Source organism: Phoca vitulina, unplaced genomic scaffold (genome assembly GCF_004348235.1).
Source record: "Phoca vitulina isolate PV1807 unplaced genomic scaffold, GSC_HSeal_1.0 scaffold38, whole genome shotgun sequence".
Lineage (NCBI taxonomy): Eukaryota > Metazoa > Chordata > Mammalia > Carnivora > Phocidae > Phoca > Phoca vitulina.
In genome coordinates this window covers 15,050,557-15,073,359 of record NW_022589741.1, presented here as the reverse complement: position 1 = coordinate 15,073,359, position 22,803 = coordinate 15,050,557, and the positions used below count along the sequence as shown (strand labels likewise).

The 22,803-nt window shown below is 39.1% G+C and overlaps 1 protein-coding gene across 1 annotated transcript in view; it reads right to left on the bottom strand.

Annotated features, from left to right (window-relative positions):
* The window catches only part of CBL (Cbl proto-oncogene), an 82,632-nt gene that overhangs the window by 58,152 nt on the left and 1,677 nt on the right, over positions 1-22,803 (bottom strand). Inside the window, exon 2 of the mRNA XM_032427783.1 lies at positions 3,974-4,221. Coding sequence (XP_032283674.1) covers positions 3,974-4,221 — 248 coding nt within the window. The remainder of the gene's footprint in view (positions 1-3,973; positions 4,222-22,803) is intronic.

Sequence of the window (22,803 nt, the reverse complement as noted above, 5' to 3'; positions counted from 1 at the left end):
AGCAGAGCCCAATGCAGGGCTCAACCCCGGGACCTCAGCGGAAACCAAGACTTGGCCGCTTAACCAACTGAGGCACCCAGCATGCCTACTTAGGAATAAATTAAACCAAGGAGGTGAAAAACTTATACACTGGAAACTACAAAAACACTGCTGAAAGATGTTTTAAAAGACCTTAACAAATGGAAAAACATCCCATGTTCATAGATTGGAAGACTTAGTGTTAAGACAGCAATACTTCCCAAACAGATGTACCCGTCCAATGCAATTCCTAAGAAAATAACAGCCACCCTTTTCGCAGAAATTGGTGAGCTGACTCATAAGGAATCTCAAGGGACCTCAAATAGCCAAAACCATCTTGAAAAAGAAGAACAAAGTTGGAGGACTCACACTTGCTGATTCCAAAACTTTACTACAAAGCTACAGTAATCAAGATGGTGTGGGTACTGGTCTAAGGACAGACATATAACCATGCAAAGAAGACAGAGAACCTAGAAATAAACCTTCATACAATTCACTTTTGACAAGGGCATCAAGCCAATTCAATGGGGAAAGAATGTTCTTTTCAATAAACAGTGCTGGCACTAAAGGATACCCATATGCAAAAGAATAAAGTTGGACTCTCACCTTTGACCATATACAAAAATTAACTCAAAATGATCACAGGCATAATCTTCATGACATCGGATTAAGCAATGGTTTCTTAGCCATGATATCAAAAGCACAAGTAACCAACAAAAAAGTAGTGGACCTCACCAAAATTAAAACTGTTCGTGCTTTAAATGACACTAAAAAGAAAGTGAAAAGACCACCCACAGAATGGGAATAAAATTTTGGGTATCATATATCTGATAAGGGTCTAGTATCCAGAATATGTAAAGAACTCTACAACTCAACAATAAAAAGAAAAAGAACCCCAACTGGGCAAAGGATTTGAATAGACAATCCTCCAAAGAAGATATACACATGAAAAAAGCTCACATTATTACTCATTAGGGAAATGCAAATCAAAACCACAATGATAGCTACTTCATACCCAGTAGGACAGCTATAAAAAAAAAGAAAACAAAACAAAAACAAAAAAATAACAAGTGTTGGTGAGAAACTGGAACCCTCATACATCGTTGGAAGAATGTAAAATGCTGCTGTGATAAACAGTCAATGGTTCCTCAAAAAGTTAAACTAGAATTACATATGACTCAGCAATTCCTCTCCCAGGTATTTACCCAAGAGAACTGAAAACATATAGCCACACAAAAACTTGTATGCAGATGTTCATAGCAGCATTATTCATTATATCAAGGGGAAACAACCCAAATGTCCATAATCAAAATGTGGTATATCCATGCAATCGAGTATTATCTAGCCATTAAAAAGGAAAGACGTACTGACCCACACTACAACATGAATGAGTTGTGAAAATATGTGCTAGGAAAGCCAGACAAAAAAGACCACACGTTCCAAGTCCACTTACATGAAACGTCTAAAACAGGCAAATCTTCAGAGACAGAAAGTAGGTATTTGTGACTGCCAGGGGCTGGGGGAGAAGCAGGAGTGGGGAATGGGCAGTGACTGCTAATGAGTGTGGGGTTTCTTGTTGAGATGATGGAAACATTCTGAAATTAGATAGTGGGGACGGTTACACGACTTTGTGAATATACCAAAAACCACCGAATTACATTCTATAAAAGGGTGAATTTTATGATATGTTAATATCTCAATTTAAAAAACTGATTAGGAAAATAGGAACCGAAATACAGCTCACAAAGGTCACACAGTAAAGCCATACATTTTTCTTTAAAAAAAATCGGAATTGCAACTGAAATTTATTTATTCTCACTTTACATACAACTTGTACAAACCTCAAAGCCCATAGTGTATTAAAAACTTCCTATTATCGGTAATAACATTACTGACAGGAAGGTTAAAAAAAATGGCTGAAGAACTTGAAAGCAATAGTATGGGGCCACTTACTAAGGCTAAATTGGTCTACGTACTTCATTATGATCTGGCAGTCTCACTAATACACAGTGTTATGTTTATAGTAAAGAAAATGAGGATGATGATTAAAATTAGAGCTAACCCACTTATTACTTTCATTGTGCCAATCACCACTCTAAGTACTGAACATTTACTCACTCATTTAATAACTCCCAACAACCCTACAAAGAAAGTACTACTGTTAGCTCATTTTACAGATGAAGAAACAGGGATCACAAAGCTAAGTGGCAAAATTAAGATTCAAACGCAGGCTTCAGAGTCCATCCTCTTAACCAGTACACAATACTGTCTCTCAGGGATGAACAATCCATCGGGAAAAAAAAATGTTAAATAATGTTCAGTATGCTCTAAAACTGGAAAACCTACAATTTTTATTTCACTGTAAAAGTGCTCTTTAAAAACAACAACAACTCTTCTATAGCAGCCTATTATCCACGGGAGAATGTCTAGAGGTAAAAGAACACTTACATCCTGACTCCCATCTGTATTCACAGCTCACTTGTCTTTCCCAATTCTAGCCAAACCAGACTGCTGATGTTCCTTCAACATACAGAGCCTGTGCATGTTCATGCACCTGTGTTAAAGGCCATTTTTATCACTTCTCTGATTAGAAAATTTCTACTTGCCTTCTACAACCTAGCTCACATCACACTTCCTTTGTGCCACATTCCCTGACACCACAAGGCAAATCTGTGTTCACGCAGCCTTTTGTACCTCTCTCTATTAAAGCATCTACCTCAGTACATCATAATTAAAAGCTTCACTCCCCTTTTCACCTCCTACAGTTAGAACCTAGTTTGCTGTAGATGCTAAATTAAATTTTTTAATTAAAGTAAATAAAGTAAAATTATTTTTTTAAAAATTCAGCAATACAAAATCACCAGTTAGCTATGATCCACATAGTCGGGTTTTATCTTAACAAAAGTCATAAAATTTAAATATTTAAAAAGAATAAAGTTCATCTTCATATAAACTAGAAGTTACAAAGGTTCCTACAGATTGAATTCAGTCACCAGAAATCTTTTTAATGAGAAAAGACTGATACTCTGGACCAAACCTGAGTAATCTGTCGTAGTAAACTTATGAATAATGACGTGGGTAAAATTTTAACTAAGAGATGAGGGTTCCCAGAATCTAAGTCAACAGAGAAAGGAGTGGTAGGTAGGCTATAAGGATACCATTTAGTAAGTTAGTGCTTGAGTAATACATGCTTACTTAATGCCCTCAAAAATTACTGTTCTTCCTAATTCAAGTCACTCCTTGAGAGTTAATTTACTACCTACAAAGTTCTAGTGGAATTTACATTTTATTACTTGTCCTAGATGAGTTAATATTTCCAACTGGACCAAACCAAATATAACCATATCTACAACCAACCCATTTCTCTCCCAGTATATAACTTATAATAGCCAAACTAATAACATATGGGACACCCAATACAGTAATAAATATCAAAGAATACAGAGGAGTCTGTCAAATACTTACTGAATTAACTACATTTGTCAATATCTATTCTACTGGAAAAGTTACCTACAAAAGAAATGTCATTTCACTTTGTTTTATTTAAAAAAAAAAAAAAAAAAGGGTTACCTAACTATTATTATCCCATACTTTTGACTTCCCTAAATAAGCTACAGCTCTGGCAAAATCTGCCCTCTTATTGTTGACTCCCAACCTCAGCTTAACCTCGACCTTCTTTCAAACTCTCACCTATCCCCAAACTTTCATGATCTTTGGGGTCCCCAATGGACCTTCTGCCTCCAATTCATCTTCATGACTAAAAGGCACTGACTTTTCAGAGAGGGGTTCAACACCCTCCAAGGCAACGTTTGATATAAAACCCACCTTTAAATCAAATGTCAACTTTGCATTTTCGTTGACCTAAAAATTCAAACCAAGTCACAGCTACTTCTAAGTGTTACCCATTTAGGCAGTCACAGACCTGAATAAATATTTGTGTAGTATTTGCCATTACCTAGGCTGAGAATTCTCCTCATACATTCTTTCTTTCCCCTCCTTGAAGAGGCTTATGGTCTGCTTAGTTTTCTTCATCAAATTCTCCATGAACACCCTAAAATACTCATTTTCTCCAAGTGTCTCCATCTTCCCCTCATATCTTGACAAGATAGTGCGGAGATGCTGGTAGGTATCTGGCAGCAGGTCTAAGATATAAGGTGGGCTATTCTTTAGCGCCAGCTTTGGGTTCTGACACAATCGCACCACCTGCAACAAATGGAAAAGAAGGGCTATTACTTGGAGGATCTTAAGGACGATTTCCTTTTTCAATTTAAAAAAAAGTTATAAAATATGTGCTCTGTTGCAGAAATACTAAAAAATGCACAAGACCATAAGAAATGATCCATAACACCCCTGCCCATGGGCAATTAGTTTGCATTTTTAGTGGTTCCCCTAGGAGGGTGGGTTCTTAAAACCATATGAGAGACTAATGGTCCAGAAATCACATAGCAGACAAGGGGGGCCGGGCTGGCTCAGTCGGTGCAGTGTGCGACTCTTGATCTTGTGGTTGTGAGGCTGAACCCCACAATGAGTGCAGAGAGGACGTAAAAATAAATCTTAAAAAAAAGAAATTACATAGCAGACTAAACATTGCAGGGGGGAGGAAGACATTGCACTAACACCTAAAAAGTGCTAGATGAACTAGGACAAGTTCATTTTAAATGCATGGCTCACCCCACAACACAATAAAAAAAATTCCCAAGGGTAGACATAAAGAACATGGCTGGGGCACCTGGGTGGCTCAGTCGTTAAGCGTCTGCCTTCGGCTCAGGTCATGATCCCAGGGTCCTGGGATGGAGCCCCACATCGGGCTCCCTGCTCCACGGGAAGCCTGCTTCTCCCTCTCCCTCTCCCTCTCCCCCTGCTTGTGTTCCCTCTCTCGCTGTGTCTCTGTCAAATAAATAAATAAAAATCATTTAAAAAAAAAAAAACAACAACAACATTGCCGCCCTGGGAAGTAACGTAGAGCCCAGAGTTGTAACAGCCACTAGGGTCTGGGAGCAGGGGGGCCTTGAACCCCACGAGCTCAACTGAGATACCATTCCTTGCCATATAAAGAACCTCCAGCCCCCACGCTGGGTGTAGAGAATGCTTAAAAAAAAAAAAAAAAAAAAAAAAGACCTCCAGAATTTGCCTAATAATTCTTTTTCCCATATTTTACATTCAACTTCTGAGTTCTTATGTTTTATGTAGGTTTCTTTTAAAGAACATGTAGCAGTATTTTTAGAACCCAATGTAACAGTCTTCGTTTTTAAACTAGTGAGTGTAGTACATTTTATATTTGTTAATAATGACTAATAAATTTGTATTTATTCCTACCATCTTATTTTGTATTTTCCACTTACATGGATTTTTCTGTGTCTGGGAAAGAGAAATAAATTAGTGGAAGGGAAAAGTCTAGAAACAGACCCACACATATATAGGCCCTTCACTTATCACAAAGGAGTGGTCTTTTCCAAAAATAGTAGTGGAACAATTGGGTATCCATATAGAAAAAATAAACTAAGCCTTCACCTTACACTATACCAAAAAACAAAACTCCATACATATAGACACACACACACACACACAAAACCCCAAAAAAGTAGACCTTGGGTTATAGACCTAAATGTGAAAGGCAGATCTATAAAGCTTTAGAAAATAATATAAGAAAATTATGTTCACTACAGAGAAAATTTTCTTAAACAGGACTATAAAAAGCATTAACCACACACATAAAAAAGTTAATTAAAATTCTCCTACTTCAAGATACCCTATAAAGAGTAAAAACACACGTACAGAATCAAATATATTTGTAATACATATATATATCCAAATGTATATATCCAGAATATACAGGCATACTTCAGAGATACCTCAGGTTCGATTCCAGACCACCACAATAAAGCACTTATCTCAATAAAGTGAACCAAATGAGTATTTTGGCTTCCCAGTGCATATAAAAGTTATGTTTATACCATACTGTAATCTATTAAGTATACAATAGTAGTAGGTCCTAAAAAAACGTACATACCTTAATTAAAAAATACTTTTATCGCTACAAAATGCTAAGCATCATCTAAGCTTTTAGTGAGTTGTAACTTTTTTGCGGTGGAGGGCCCGGCCTCAATGTCCATGGCTGCTGACTAATCAGGGTGGAGGCTGCTGAAGGCTGAGGCGCCTGCGGCAAGTTCTTAAAATAAGACAAGAGTGAAGTCTGCTGCCTCGACTGACTCTTCCTCCCACGAGTGAGTTCTCTGTAGCATGTGGTGCTATTTGATAGCATTATACCCACAGTACAAAGTCTTTCAAAATCTTTCAATCCTCTCAAAACCTGCCACAGCTTTATCAATTAAGTTATGCAGTATTCTAAGTCTTTTGTCGTCACTTCAACAATCTTCACAGCACCTTCCCTAGAAGTAGATTCCATCTCAAGAAACCACTTTCTTTGCTCATCTGTAAGAAGCAACCCCTCATCCGTTCAGGTTTTATCATGAGACTGTAGCGACTCAGTCCCATCTTCAGGCTCCACTTCTGATTCTAGTTCTCTTGCTGTTTCCACCACATCTGCAGGTACTTCCTCTGCTAAAGTCTTGAACCCCTCAAAGTCATACATGAGGGTTGCAATCAAATTCTTCCCAACTCCTGTTAATGTTAGTATTTTGAGCTCTTCTCATGAATCACTAATGTTCTTAATGGCATCTAGAATGATGAATCCTTTCTAGAGGTTTTCAATTAATGTTGCCTAGCTCCACAGAGGAATCACTATCCACGGCAGCTATAGCCTTATGAAATGTATTTCTTGAATAAGAAGACTTGAAAGTCGGGCGCCTGGGTGGCTCAGTTGGTTAAGCGACTGCCTTCGGCTCAGGTCATGATCCTGGAGTCCCTGGATCGAGTCCCGCATCGGGCTCCCTGCTCGGCGGGGAGTCTGCTTCTCCCTCTGACCCTCCCGACCCTCCCCCCCTCATGCTCTCTCTCTGTCTCTCTCTCTCAAATAAATAAATAAAATCTTAAAAAAAAAAAGAAGACTTGAAAGTCAAAATGACTCCTTGATCCATGGGCTGCAGAATGGATGCTTTGTTAGCAGACATGAAAACATTCATCTCATTTTACATGTCCATCAGAGCTCTTGGGTGACTAGGTACAATGTCAATGAGCAGTAGTATTTTGAAATAAATTTTCTGAGCAGTAAGTCTCAACAGTGGGCTTAAAATATTCAGTAAACCATGCTGTAAATAGCTGTGCTATCATTCAGGCTTTGTTGTTCCATTTATAGAGCTCAGGCAGAGTGGATTTAACATAATTTTTAAGGGCCCTAGGATTCTGGAGTGGTAAATGAGGACTGGCTTCAAGTTAAAGTCACCAGCTGCATGTGCCCCTAACAAGAGAGTCAGACTGAACTTTGAAGCCAGGCTTTGATTTCTCTCTAGATATGAAAGTCCTAGATGGCATCTTTGTCCAATAGAAGGCTGTGCAGTCTACACTGAAATGTCTGTTGTTCCGTGGAGCCACCTTCACTATCTGAGCTAGATCTTCTGGAGAACTTGCTGCAGCTTCTACATCAGCACTCGCTGCTTCCACCTGCACTTCTACGTTATGGAGACGGCTTCTTTCCTTAAACCTCATGAACCCGCCCCTGCTAGCTTCACGCTTTGCTTCTGCAGCTTCCCCACCTCTCTCAGCCTTCACAGAATTGAAGAGAGTCGGGGCCTTGCTCTGGATTAGGCTTTGGCTTAAGGGACCGTTGGGGCTAATTTGATCTTCTATCCAGACCACTCAAACTTTCTCCTCATGGGCAGTAAATGTTTCGCTTTATCATTCATGTGTTCACTGGAGTAGCTAGCGCTTTTAACTTCCTTCAGGAACTTTTTCTTTGCACTCAACTTGGCTAACTGGTGCAAGAGGTGTAGCTTTCAGCCTGTCTCAGCTTTAGAGGTGCCTTCCTCGCTAAGCTTAATCATTTCTAGCTTTTGATTTAAAGTGAGAGATGTGCAATTCTTCCTTTCACTTGAATACTTAGAGGCCAATGTAGGATTATTAATTGTCCTAATTTCAATATTGTTGCGTCTCAGGAAATAAGAGAGGCCAAACGAGAGGGAGAGAGATGGGGAAGAGCTGGTCAGTAGTCAGAACACAGAACATATATTGATTAAGTCTGCCATTTCAGGGGCTCAGTCGTTAAGCGTCTGCCTTCGGCTCAGGTCATGATCCCAGAGTCCTGGGATCAAGCCCCACATCGGGCTCCCTGTTCAGCTGGAAGCCTGCTTCTCCCTCTCCCACTCCCCCTGCTTGTGTTCCTGCTCTCACTGTGTCTCTCCCTCTGTAGAATAAATAAATAAAATCTTAAAAAAAAAAAAGTTTGCCATTTCAGGGGTGCCTGGCTGGCTCAGTCAGTAGAACATACAACTCTTTTCTTTTTTTTTTTAAGCATACAACTCTTGATCTTGGGGTCTTGAGTTCAAGCCCCACATTGGGTGTAGAGCTCAATTAAAAAAAAAAAAAGTTCACCATTTCTCATGGGTGTGGTTCGTGGTGCCCTAAAACAATTAGAATAGTAATATCAAAGATTACTGATCACTGTAACAAACATAAATGAGAAAGTTTGAAATATTGGAAGAATTTACCATATGGCGCAAAGTGAGCAAATGCTGTTGGAAAAATGGAGAGACTTGCTTGAATTTGTAAAGAGGCTTGCTTCAATTTGTAAAAAATGCAGTATGTGCAAAGCACAATAAAATGAGGTATGCCTGTAATTGCTTCTGTGCCATTTACTTTCTTCTCTCCTTCTGGAACTTCAATGACCTAATCCGTAAGAACTTTTCACCATGTTCCATGTTTTTTACACTCTTTTCTGTCTTCTCCATCCTTTGCCTCTCAGTGGCTTAGTCTGGATTTATTCCCTAATTTATCTTTCACTTCACTAATTTTCTCTTCAGCTGTATCTATGCTGTTAAACCCATTCACGGGGTTCTTAATAATCAGTTGTGTTTTTCAGTTTCAGAATTTCTATTTCAAATGTCAGAATTATCAATTTTGTCTTTAGTTCCTCTAACACATTAATCATACATTTTTTAAGTCCATGATTGATAATTCAATTATCTCTGCCTGTCCTATGGGTTTCTATTGTCAATTTTTCCTCTCAGTTTCCAGTTGTGTTTAGTCTTTTCATATGCCTGGTTATTCTTTATTGAATGTTGGACACTATATATAAAAAATTACAGACACAATCTGAGGCCATGGATGATGTTACTCAGAAAGGGTTTACTTTTGCTTCTGGCAAGCAGACAGGCTAGGGACATTAGGATTCCCAGATCATCTTAATCTAATCCAGAACTGAAAAAACTGAAAAGCTGGGCTTCAGTCCCTATAAAGACTAGTCTACTTGTTTTACCCTTACTCCTACAATTTAGGCCCTGAGGAACCCAACCCCAAAACCAAGAGTTTCCCAGGGCCCTCTACCCTGGGAGGCTCTGATTCCAATTTTTTGTCCTCCCTGACATCAGCCTTTTGAAAACTCTACTCAGCCTCTCAACTGTCACTTCCAAATTCAGCCATGATCTCATGGACAAGGCAGCCTCAAACATCAGGCTAACTTCTCAGAGCTTTCCTTATCTTCTGGAACTTGGCCTCCTAATTCCTTACTGCTTTTATGGCTCTTCAATGCCTTCTAGCTTTTCTAGTTGTCAGCAATATATTTGGTTTGAAACAATCTGACATTGTCTAACATTGGTAGAAGCAAAGTCTGACGTCTTGCTTTTTATTTCACACTTAAAAACATTTATTTCTTTGTGTCAACAAAAGCTCATTATAAGCTTGAGATGAGATGTCTAAATGATTCCATTCTATGGATATACCATAATATATCTTAACCATCCCACCCCACCCCACACTCTGTTTTAACATTTATGTTGTTTTCAAGTCTACTATGACAAGGATCACTGTGATGAACATCGCTGAGCATGTTATTCTTTTATACATCTGATTATTTCCTTCATATAGAGTCCCTCAGAAGTGGAAACATCAGGTTCAGTTAGAATAACTGCAAAATTCCCATTTAATAACTAATCATCAATGACTCGTCAAATGATGAGTCAGGTATTAAATTTTTAAAGCTAAGTATTTTATTCTCTGTACACCATTTCCTCAACTCTTGAAAAAAACAGGCCCATATAATCCTACTAAACACAAGCTGAATCAACAAAAATATCTGATGTATGAATATTTTAGCAATGTTTTAGGAAGCTGCTCATCCTATTAAATATTTCAAGCCAAAAGGGAAAAACACAGCCAAGAAAAAAAGACTACCACAGAGGACAACTATATTTTAAGTCCAAGAATTAAGAACTCATACTAATAAAAAAAATAGTCTCCAATTTATAAGTGTTACATTCCCAAACCTCATTTGTAAGGCAGGTATTTATAATTCAGAATATATTTTTACAGAATATATGTTTATAATAAAAATAATCAAAATGAAACCTTCCTGAGGTTAGTTCATGGAGGAAGGTAGAGGAGACTGACAATGAGACTAAGATCTCAAGATCTAGCAAAGGCTACAAGAGATATATAATTGAAGGTTTTTATTGTCACAGAAAATTGGACATGGAGAAAAAACCAGAAGGAAAAAAGGTAAGTGAAAAGCTAAGGTTTCTGGGAAGACAACAGGAAATGAGATCTACAATATAGCTAGGAACATTAAACATCATTAAAAGAAGGGACACCTCCACCCTCTAAAACAGAAGGGAGTGAGGGCAGACTGAGAGACAAATTCAGACAGATGAAGGCAGTAAGTTGAAGGTAGGAATGTTCCTGATGGTTTTGGTTTTTCTCAATGCACCCATTCAACAATGTATCTCAAGCACTGGGATATAGAAGTAAAAGGACAACATGCCTGAATCTGAGAGCCATCATCAGGCAATAAACTAAAAAACTGAATTCAAGAAAAATATGAGGTTCTAAGACCTGAAACCATAAAACTCCCAGAAGAAGGGCGCCTGGGTGGCTCAGTTGGTTAAGCGACTGCCTTCGGCTCAGGTCATGATCCTGGAGTCCCGGGATCGAGTCCCACATCGGGCTCCCTGCTCAGCAGGGAGTCTGCTCCTTCCTCTCATGCTCTCTGTCTCTCATTCTCCCTCTCGCAAATAAATACAATCTTAAAAAAAAAAAAAAAAAATAAATAAATAAATAAACTCCCAGAAGAAAACATAGGTGGTAAGCTTCTTGACAATGGTCTTGGTGATGATTTTTTGGATCTCACTCCAAAAGCAAGGGCAAAAGAGCAAAATTAAAGGGGACAACATCAAACTAAAAAGTTTTTGCCCAGTAAAGGAAATCATCAACAAAATGAAAAGGCCACCTACCAAATGGGAGAAGATATTTGCAAATCATGTATCTCATTAGGGGTTAACATCTAAAACATTAAAGAACTCACACAACTCAATAATAAAAAGACAGACAATCTGATTTTCATGTGAGCAAAGGATCTCAATAGACATTTTTCCAAAGAAGACATCCAGATGGCCAACAGGCGCATAAAAGATGCTCAACATCACTCATCATCAGGAAACTGCAAATCAAAACCACAATGAGATATATTACCTTATACATGTCAGAATGGCTAGTATCAAAAACACAAGAAAGAAGTGTTGGCAAGGATGCAGAGAAAAGGGAACCCTCATGCATTCTTGGTGGGAATATAAACTGATGCAGCCGTACAGAAACCAGTATGGAGGTTCCTCAAAAAACATTAAAAAGAGAACTACCATAAAATCCAATAATTCCATTTGTGGATATTTATCTGAAGAAAACAAAACTAATTTGAAAAGACATGCACCCCTGTGTTCACTGCAGCACTATTTACAATAGCCAACATATGGAAACAATCTAAGTGTCCATGGACTGATGAATGGATAAAGAAAATGTGGTATGTATGTACAACAGAATACTACTGGGTCATAAAAAAGAATGAAATCTCGCCATCTGTGATAACATGGATGGACCTTGAGGGTATTTTACTGTGAAATAAGCCAGACAGAGAAAGACAAATACCTTATGATTTCACTTATATGCAGAATGTGATAAATAAAACAAACATGCAAACAATACAAAACTCATAGAGAACAAATTTGTGGTTGCCAGAGGGGAGAGGGGGTTGGGAGGTCAGCAAAACGGGTGAAGGGAGTCAAAAAGTATAAACTTCAGTCATGGGGAATGTAATGCTTGGCGACTATAGTCAATAATACAATATGTATTGAATAATTGAGCGTTGTTAAGAGAGTAAATCTTAAAAGTTCTCATTGAAAGAAAAAAATTTGTGAGGACAGCTTTGTAACTTTGTATGGTGACAGATGGTAACTATACTTGTTGTGATGATCATTCTGCAATGTATACAAATATAGAACCACTATGTTATACACCTGAAACTAATATTACATCTCATTTATACTTCAATAAAAAGAAAAAAAAATATCAGGCTCTATGCACAGAATTTAAATAGAGTAATAGAGTAAGAAAATGCTGAACGACTCCTTTATTTTTTTTTAAAGATTTTATTTATTTGATAAAGAGAGAAAGCACAAGCAGGGGGAACAGCAGAGGGAGAGGCAGGCTCCCCACTGAGCCGGGAGCCTGACTCGGGGCTCAATCCCAGGACCCTGAGATCATGACCTGAGCCGAAGGCAGACGCTTAACCGACTGAGCGACCCAGGCGTCCCCTGAATGACTCCTTTAGAACAGTGAACAGGGAAAGCTTCTCTGAGGTGTTTTTGGACTAAGAGTTGAAATTACAGGAAGGTGCTAGCCATGTGGTATTAGCAAAAGAGGAGCCCAGAGCAGGAAACTAATCCAACAGTCTGAAAGTGGGAACAGGTCTGGATTTGTCTGAGGAATAAAAAGATCAGTGAGACTAAAATGGAGAGAGCTAAGTGGAGAGAGCAAGAGAGAGATGTGAAATAGGCAGGGAATTAACAAGGGGACATTATGATGAAGCCTGAAATATAAGCTCTGAAGTATCCAATTAAAATTAGAAAGGACTTGGGGCGCCTGGGTGGCTCAGTTGGTGAAGCATCCGCCTTCAGCTCAGGTCATGATCCCAGAGTCCTGGGATCAAGTCCCACGTCGGGCTCCCTGCTTGGCAGAAAGCCTGCTTCTCCCTTCCCACTCCCCCTGCTTGTGTTCCCTCTCTCACTGTCTCTCTCTCTGTCAGATAAATAAATAAAATCTTAAAAAAAAAAAAAAATTAGAAAGGACCAAATGTTTTCATATTTTGCTAAGATTGCATCAACCAACTATTTTATGTCCTGTTTCGGTCATTTACCGTCACTAGTTTTCTTAACCTCTGAGCCTCAGCTCTTCCACCAGCAAAAACAGAGAGAATACCTACCTCACAATAAACACGTATGAAAGGGCTGCACAGTTTCCAATAAAGTGGGTACTCAGTATGTGTTAGTTCTGCTCCCCATTTCCATTCACCTTGACCAGGCTTATCGTCAGGGTTGGCAGGAATTATGGATTGTAGGTAGAGTGGTAGACTGAACATCACCTTTTGATGACTCCCAGAAACCGGTACCATAATTCCTACCATCCTGGCTCATGCCACTGCTACCTTCCCAATCCTGCGTAGTCTCTAACTGATGACCGAAGGACAGAGAAAAGGCAGCAGGCCACCCAAGAACAGGGTGACCCACGATCTGCAAAAGCTACAGTACCCCCCCGCCAAGGTCCAAATCCAGCAGAGCTCCCAATAAGAGTTTACATTTACATCCGGGGCTACACACACCAACCCACCTGTTCTCCCCATTTATTTATTTTTAAAGCTTTTATTTATTTATTTGACAGAGCGAGAGAGTACAAGCAGGGAGAGCAGGAGAGGGAGATGCAGGCTCCCCGTTGAGCAGGGAGCCCAATGTGGGGCTCCATCCCACCGCCCTGGGATCAAGACCTGAGCCGAAGTCAGACGCTTAACCCACTGAGCTGCCCAGGCGCCCCCTGTTCTCCCTATCTAAATGTAAATGCATTAACTTCAGAGTTTAGGTTAAAATGCATTATTTGCCTAATACCTCTGGAAAAAAGATACACTTCCTTTCAACAACAAAATGAAACTAAAATTGCTTAGTGTTACATACAATACCCAATGTATAACATGCAATCAATGTTAACGACAATTCATTGAAAAACATAACACTCCTAACATACCAGATTTAAAATATCACAAGTTAAAAAATGTCTCCAAAAACACTTGATTTGCTTGCATTTTTAAGCTAGTACCATGTACCTTTCACAAATACTATTTATCCCTCCTTCGAATGTGACCTTATAAAGATCATTTGCAGATTAAATGTCTGCTTTTCTCAAGATCTTTTTGAGATGAATCATCACATGACCAGGGAAATCAGTATTCCACTAACAACTCTTGAGTTTTTAACACTAACACAGACCATAAAGAAAATATATAAGTAGACCTTTTTTTAAAGATTTTATTTATTTGACAGAGAGAGACACAGCGAGAGAGGGAACACAAGCAGGGGGAGCGGGAGAGGGAGAAGCAGGCTTCCTGCAGAGCAGGGAGCCCGATGCGGGGCTCGATCCCAGGACCCTGGGATCATCACCTGAGCCGAAGGCAGACGCTTAACAACTGAGCCACCCAGGCGCCCCAAGTAGACCTACTCTTGCGATACTAAAATCTTCTAGAAAGAAAAGGAAATGCCCTAAACATATAACCTCTAGAAAAAAAGTTCAAAAAAGGCTCTAATTCAAGAGTTAACAAACATCAAAAGCGAAAACCTGCCTTTATTACTTAGTGAACTTTAAACTGGCAGTCATAGCTAGCTAAAGCATAAATGGACATTGAGCTTCAAAAACGTTCACCAAAAAATTTCTAAAACGCTAAAATATTTTCCTGCTCAGTGTGTCCTCCATTTGGCCAACTTTATTTGGCCTTCCAAGTCTTGCAATGGCAAAAATGGCTTCCTTTTGTTTACTTCTGCCTGTACATTTACAGCATCACTCAAAACAATGCCAAAAAGAAACGTGCTTAGCTCTGGGAAAGCAACAGCATCCTTGTACGGCTGCCATACAGTCCATTCATAATAGCTTTCTCACTGGCCTCACTCCTCCCTTTGCTGCTGCCAAGGCTCAATGGTCAATAGAAAAAATTTGGAAAGTGCTATGATCACAATAAAGAGGGATAAAATTATGCTTGGAAATAGCTAAATTTATAAAAAGAGAAAAGGTACCGAGAACAGTGCCTAAGCCTAATTCTATTCTGAACACAGACTCTTTTCTACCACTAAGGAACGTGAATTTCCAATTAGGCAGAAATCTCTAAGCATATAGGACTATGAATGACTAAGTATTTTTAGCTCTGTAGACCTCAACTTACCCATGCAAGCGTTTTTCATTTCAAACTTTTTCATACTTAAAACGTGATTAAAATAAGATTTATGCTTTAAAATGAGTATTCAGTTTGTTGAGTTGGAACATAAAACACGTAAAACCTAGTTACAGTTTTAAAAGGCTCCATATTGCTCAAAGGAGCAGGAGGTATGGCAGGAAGGACACCAGGTCTGGAGACCCGGGTTCCAGCCTGATGACCAACATTATCTGGCTATGTTGACCGTAAGCAAGTTTATTCACCTCTCTGGGTCTCAATTTCTGCCTCTATAAATGAAAGAGATCAATTAATTTCTAAAGCCTCTTAAGACTTTAATTTTTTTTTTTTTTTAAAGATTTTATTTATTTATTTGACAGAGAGAGACACAGCGAGAGAGGGAACACAAGCAGGGGGAGTGGGAGAGGGAGAAGCAGGTTTCCTGCAAAGCAGGGAGCCTGATGCGGGGCTCGACCCCAGGACCCCGGGATCATGACCTGAGCCGAAGGCAGATGCTTAACGACTGAGCCACCCAGGCGCCCAAGACTTTAATTTCTTAACGTCTTCTTAAAGCTTCAGGTTTAGAAACTCATCAACACAAAAACTTGAAAACGTTTAACAGTTTTACAAGTACGTACAGTGAAGCTTTTAAATGTTTTTTAAGAGAAATCAGAAACCTAGGTTTTTGTGTGTGTGTGTGTGTGTGTGTGTTTTTAAGAAACATATCATCACTAGATAACAGCCCCAAGAAAAAAGCCTTTTACTTCTAATTACTATTCTCCATTATTGATTTCTCGAAACTCCATTCAGGGACTTGAACTATAATTACTACCTAACACTTCTCAAATACCGCCCAACACTATTTATTAAAGACACTCTGCCACCTATAACTAATTACCAATCTCATTACTTTCATTTATCACATTAACTGCAGGGAAAAAAATCCAACACAATGTATGATATTAAATAACCTACACCTGCAGTTTTTATACACAGATTCTGTTTCTTAAAATATATTTTTTTAATTTATTTATCCGAGAGAGAGAGAGAGCATGAGCAGGGGGAGGGGCAGAAGAAGAGGGAGAAGCAGACCGATCCCAGGGTCCTGGGATCATGACCTGAGCCAAAGGCAGACGCTTAACCAACTGAGCCACCCAGGCACCCTGGATTCTATGTTTTAAAGGAAAAAATAATTCTCTACCCAGACTTATCAGTGCAACTTCAAACGGAATACTTAGCATGAACTAGAGATTAAATGATTTTAGTATCACTTTTGGATGTCAGACCCTGATTAAGATACAACTGTGGCTTAGGATATCGCAAAGGCACCAATTTGCTCTGAAGTGCCTCCCCATTCCCAATCCCCTTTCTTGTCTCCTCAGGAATGAAGTAAAGGTTTGCCTAATGATTCCCACAGAGACTTCCCAGAGCCCTTTGTATACCTTCGGTTAGATCACCAGATTCTGAGTACACTGGGTCATCTTTTTTTTAAGATTTTATTTATTTGACAGAGAGAGAGACAGCGAGAGAGGGAACACAAGCAGGGGAAATGGGAGAGGGAGAAGCAGGCTTCCCGCGGAGCAGGGAGCCCGATGCGGGGCTTGATCCCAGGACCCTGGGGATCACGGCCTGAGATGAAGGCAGACGCTTAACGACTAAGCCACCCAGGCGCCCCTACACTGGGTCATCTTTAACTCCTTTAACATCTTTAACAGAACCTGGCATACAGCTTGTGTTCAATAAAGTGTGATTGTGGACAGATGCCAACATAATTTTCACCTAAGGTACCAAGGAATCATATTTACATCAACAAACTAGACAAGGATCATGGGTGGAAGCAAATTTTTTGGAGGGCAATGTGCTAATATATATATTTTTAAATTTGAATGTATGAGTCTTTTGACCCAGCACATTTCATTTCTAGGAGTTTATTCTAAAGAAATATTTAGAAATTGCATAATGTGGAGTCACTACAGCACTGTTCCTAATATTAAAAATCAGAAATAACCTAGAAGATTATCAATATGAATTTATTAGATAAACATATAACTATGAAATCTTATACAATCCTTAAAAAATTCAGGGAGACCTATACGTGGCATTAACATGGTAAATCTCCATAATACGGCAATTTTTTAAAAAGCAAAAAATTCTAGAATCATTTTTGTTTAAAAGTCCCACTTTTGCTTAAAAATGTATATGGAGTACAAATTACTTTTGAAATTTAAGAACATAATAATTAAAATCTTCAACATAAACAAGATAACCCTACTGCTATTTCTTAAGGGGAAAAAAAAAAAGTCTGTCAGCTCACCTAAGATAAAAGCAACTGTGGAATGGAGGCTTGCTGCTTCAAGTGTGGTCCCTGGGGCCAGCTGCATGGACATCACCCAGGAGCTGGTCAGGAATACAGACTCACGGGCCCCACCCCAGATCTACACAGCCTCTACATTTTTAACAAGATCCACAGATGGTCTGGGGGCGCCTGGGTGGCGCAGTTGGTCAAGCATCCGACTCTTGCTTTCGGCTCAGGTCATGATCTCAGGGTCATCCCTGAGACCAAGCCCTGCGTCAGGCTCCATGCTCAGTGGAGTCTGCTTGAGTTTCCCTCCCTCTCCCTCTGCCCCTCCCCACCCTCTAAAAAATTAATAAATCTTAAAAAAAAAAAAAAAAATCCCCAGATGGTCTGAATTCATCTTAAAGTCTGAGAAGCACTGGCTTATAAGAAATCGCTTAACAGAGCCTGAACACCAGTTCAAGATCCACATGAAAAATAAAAGTATTAGCTGGGTGACTAAGGTTACTTAATCTCTCTGAATCTGTTTCATTCTCCTCAAACACACTATTTTGATATTTCTGATGTTATCAGCAGATGTGAAATGTAAACTGCTCTATAAGGAATGATGAGAACTCAGTTATCAGTCTTAGTGAGTAAATGCTAAGAAGTCAGTAACTTGCTCAAAGTTGATAAATCTTTCCTCGGCAATGCTGGCCATCCAACCCTCTCATAGCCAGTTGGGGAAAGGGACTAAGGACTAGAGGGATGGAACCCAAACCGTAGACAGTAAGTACCTCTGGAGAGGTAGTCACGTGGGAGTAGGAGACTAAAAGGGAACGTTTACATTTTGTTCTGTATATGTTATGATTCATACACTGTTTTTCACAAAGAGTGCTATACTTCGGTACTGCTATTCAAAGTAGGTCTAAGAAAGGAAGAGGCGGGAATAAGGATCGCATCTCATTCACTAAGTATCAATATGCTGGCCTCCATTTAAGACTTCCTCAGGGCTGATCCCAGAGCCAGAGGGAAGAGTAGTCAGAGGTGGTTCTGAGAAGGTGCCCAGACAGCAGAGTCAGCTAAGCAAGACTCACTATCCATCCTAAAAGCTGGAGAGAGGAGACGCGGAGTCACTGTGGATTTCTTCTGAAGGAATCACAGGGAGCATCTAGGATTGTGGCACAGACTCTTCCCAGGGCTCGCAGTCCCCAGTGGGTGGACACCATCAGTGCCATCATAAGCACCCCTTTCCCTTCCTCCTTTTGGAAGCTGCTGCAGGAAGGAACACTGTGGGGACAGAGCTGAGGCTGGCTTCCAGTGCTCCTGGTTGACTACTCCCACCTATTTCCTTCCAGCACAAAATGTGCTAATCATGAAAACATTTCACAATGACTTGCTTGTTATAACCCCCCAATTCCAACAAACCTAATGTAGATCAGAATTAACAACTTCATTAAAAAATGTGATTGAAGTTCAGACTCCGTTTTCAAGTTAATACTTAATTTGTTTTTCTTTTAATGATCTGGGTTAATCATTAGGGAAACGGGGTTTTTTTCATAGTATAAACATTACTAAATTGTTATGTTCGAATATAACATGAATTCTGTTGGCAGTAAGAGTAAGGGACCAATCTGCCCATGATTTATCAGGTTTAATGTATATATACTAACAACATACCAACCACATACTAGAAACAGGTTTTACTATAGCAAGAGTTACTAAAAACGTCAACCCAAGTTACAAAATGAACAGATTCTCTTCTCCCCTGGCCCAACCTCACTTTTTTTCTACATACCTTCCAAATTATCACGAATCACGTGAAAATGTTCAAGGGAGCTCGTGTTTCATAAGGAATTATGAAGAATTTTACATCCTCTGGGGGAGGTCTTAGCAGCACAATCATGTTTTACAATGACTACATATTACCTTTATAACCGAGAAAGGTAAAACTACTCTGAGTAAATGATACTTCAAGTCAGCACTCAAAAAAAGAGATTCCCTACCTGATTCCCCCTAATTAATCATACAGAGAATGAAGAGGGACTATGTTTTGAGGTCATTTTATTTTGTTAAATGTTTGCACTTCATTCACCAAGTACCACATGTTAGGCCCAGGAACTGAAATGAAGACAAAGCCTTGGTCCTGAAGAGCTCTACTGGAGGATAAAACAGATGGAAAAAAGGGTGATAAATGATACCACAGACACAAACACTGAGTATAATGGGAAAACCAAGGGTACAAGCCTCTGGGATCACCATGCAAAGTAACCAGTACACGTAATTTGGAGAGACACAAACCCGTAACCTGAAAGCAGATAACAGATGATACTTCACCGAATGATATTAAATGCTCTCCTAATATCATTCAAGAGAATGTCTACTCTGCTTGAGCGTGTGGATGGTGGAACGTGTGTGCGTGAAGACTGTTTTATACCTACACAGGTCACTTTCTGAATAAATGGCTTTCTGTTATGGAAGCTTTGCTGCATACCTGAGAAGGTACTGTATGGAGGGAATAACTAAGCCTTAGGGGAGAGGTAATCCTGGATTCCGCATGAGGCTCCACCACTAACTAAATTAAATTACGTAACCTCTCTGAGCCTAATTGTCTCCATCTATAAAACAGACATGATACCACCAAAGGGCTACTGTGACAAATAAGTTTAATGTAATTAAAATTTATTCCCACCCCCACACCTTTTCAGTTATTCCTTTGGAACATACAAAGCAATTTAAATATTTACAAAGCACTTACTATTGTGTAAAGCCTCCTGACTGCAGACTGCAGGAGATAAGCAGATTATAGTTGCTGTCCTCATGGAGTTTACAATCTTGAGAGGTTAAGATAAACACTGAAGAAATATGAACACTACATTTAAACTTAAGAGATCCTGTATTACTTTGTACACACTTATGTGGTCCCTTATCTCCTAGAAGGTAAGAATTCACACCTAGTACTATGCTTGGGACTTATTATGTGAAGGAAGGAAGGAAGAGAGGGAAGGAGGAAGTAGTCCAATGAAATATACTGAATCATAAATTCTATTTAATGCACCTTACTTCCAAATTATAGAAAGTTACTCAGGTACTTTTGGCGGGGGGGGGGGGGGGGGGAGGACAAACAGAAGATAGGTAGCAAAAGGAAGAATCACCTTTTGAAAATACTTTTTTAAACTCATGCCTTAAAAGGAAGCTTTTTTCCCTCATAAATCATAAGGGAATTATAAGTTCTTTTTCTAAATATTATTTATTTGAGAGAGAGTGCACGCACTCGAGCGGGGGGGGAGGGCAGAGGAGAGAGAATCCTCAAGCAGACTCCCCACTGAGCTGGACACAGGGCTCGATCTCATGACCCAGAGATCATGACCTGAGCCAAAACCAAGAGCCAGATGCTTAACCAACTGAGCCACCCAGGCGCCCCATAAATTCTTTTATAAATGATAACCATTAAAAAAAATCAACATCTTAATGTTCTAATGATACAAGCTGATTCAAAATAAAAACATAGTATAGACCTAAAATACAGCCAGCATGTTGCTCTACTTCAGAGGCGGGCAACCTACAACCTCCAGCCTTTTTCCTACACCTGCAAGCTAAGAATGGCTTTTACATTTTTAAAGATTTGTAAAACAACAACAAAGAAAACAAGACTAAGTGGGTCCAGCAAAGCCTAAAATATTTACTGTCTGTCCCCTCGACAGAAAGTTTGCCAGCTCCTCCTGCTCTATGTCATAACACAATGTTGGAAAAAACAACAACAAAACAGAATTCTGAATCTCTCACCAAATTAAATACTTTAATACTTCCAAGTTGACATTTAAGGCAATTTATAGGATTTCTCTCTCTCCACTCCCCTGCCCACTTGTCTCTTACTGGCCACTTTCTTCACACACAAGTATTTATACAAATATTAATTACAAGATACTAGGCTAGCACAAAAAAACCCCAGAGGCTGACCATGTCTTTTGTTAAATAACAAGTGTTCTAGCACAAGCATTTTCCCAACAATGAGTTTAAGTTCCACAATGGATTGGTAAATCGGGCCTATGTTGACCAGAACCCATGACTTATGCCAACTTCTCCATCTGCACATATTCAATATTGGGGGAGGGGAGGACGCCAACAGTTCCCAGTGCTAAGTCAATAAATTGATAATTAATAGGCTGGAATAACAGTCACCTAGCTTCAATAACAAGGACAAAACAGGAACGAGAAGGTGACTTAGAACCAAATTCAGTAAGCGTGTGGGACACTTGTGGATTTGACAGTTAAGTTCTTTACCACTTACATCATACTGCATGAAGTCAAGAAGGGTTACGGACACATTTAAGACTCTAACAATAAAAAAGTGAAAAAAAATCATCTATGCAAGCATAGAAGAGACAGTTACAATCTAATACTTACAAAAGTACTCAAAATCTGGAGAGCGGCACGAACCTATCAGACGAATATATCAGAAAGAAGAACTAAGTTTTATTTCAGCATGACTAGTTAATATGTGATATGGGGCACAGAAGAGTACTAAAAATTACCTTCGAGGACAAGCAACACAAGAATAAAACGTCCCTCTCTCCCAACACTAGAAAGGAAAAGCTAGGCACCTACTCTCTCTGAAACTATCAAAACCTGAAAAGCACTCAAAATGAGTCCTCTTTATTCTTCCCAATTAAATATTCTGAAGAAAAAATAAAAAATCCATACACATACTTTAAGAAATAAAGAAATAAAACTTAAAGAAGGATCTTATTTGAACTACTTTATAGAGATGAAAAAGTTTGAGAAAAAGTTTATTATTTTTAAGGAAAGGTCTTTGGTCAATAGTTTTGATGTACTGCATACATACATCTTCACGAGAAACTAAAAATACAAATGTTTTCTCTATTCCAGGAGAACTTTTTTCGTCCTTAGCTATAAATCCTTAAAATGCAAACCTACAAACTTCAGATACCGAATACATTTGGTATATTTTTTTTAAAGGTGTCAATGAATTCAAAGTTTCCTTTCCATGCCTAACTTTCTGTAATGGTTTTATTATGATTTCTAATAATGAGATTAGCACACCACCACCAACATAATGAATATACAAATACTTGTATCTTTAATTACAGCACCAATTATTTAAAATGAGAAACACCAGCCCTGAAAAAGTGGCTCTGAAACC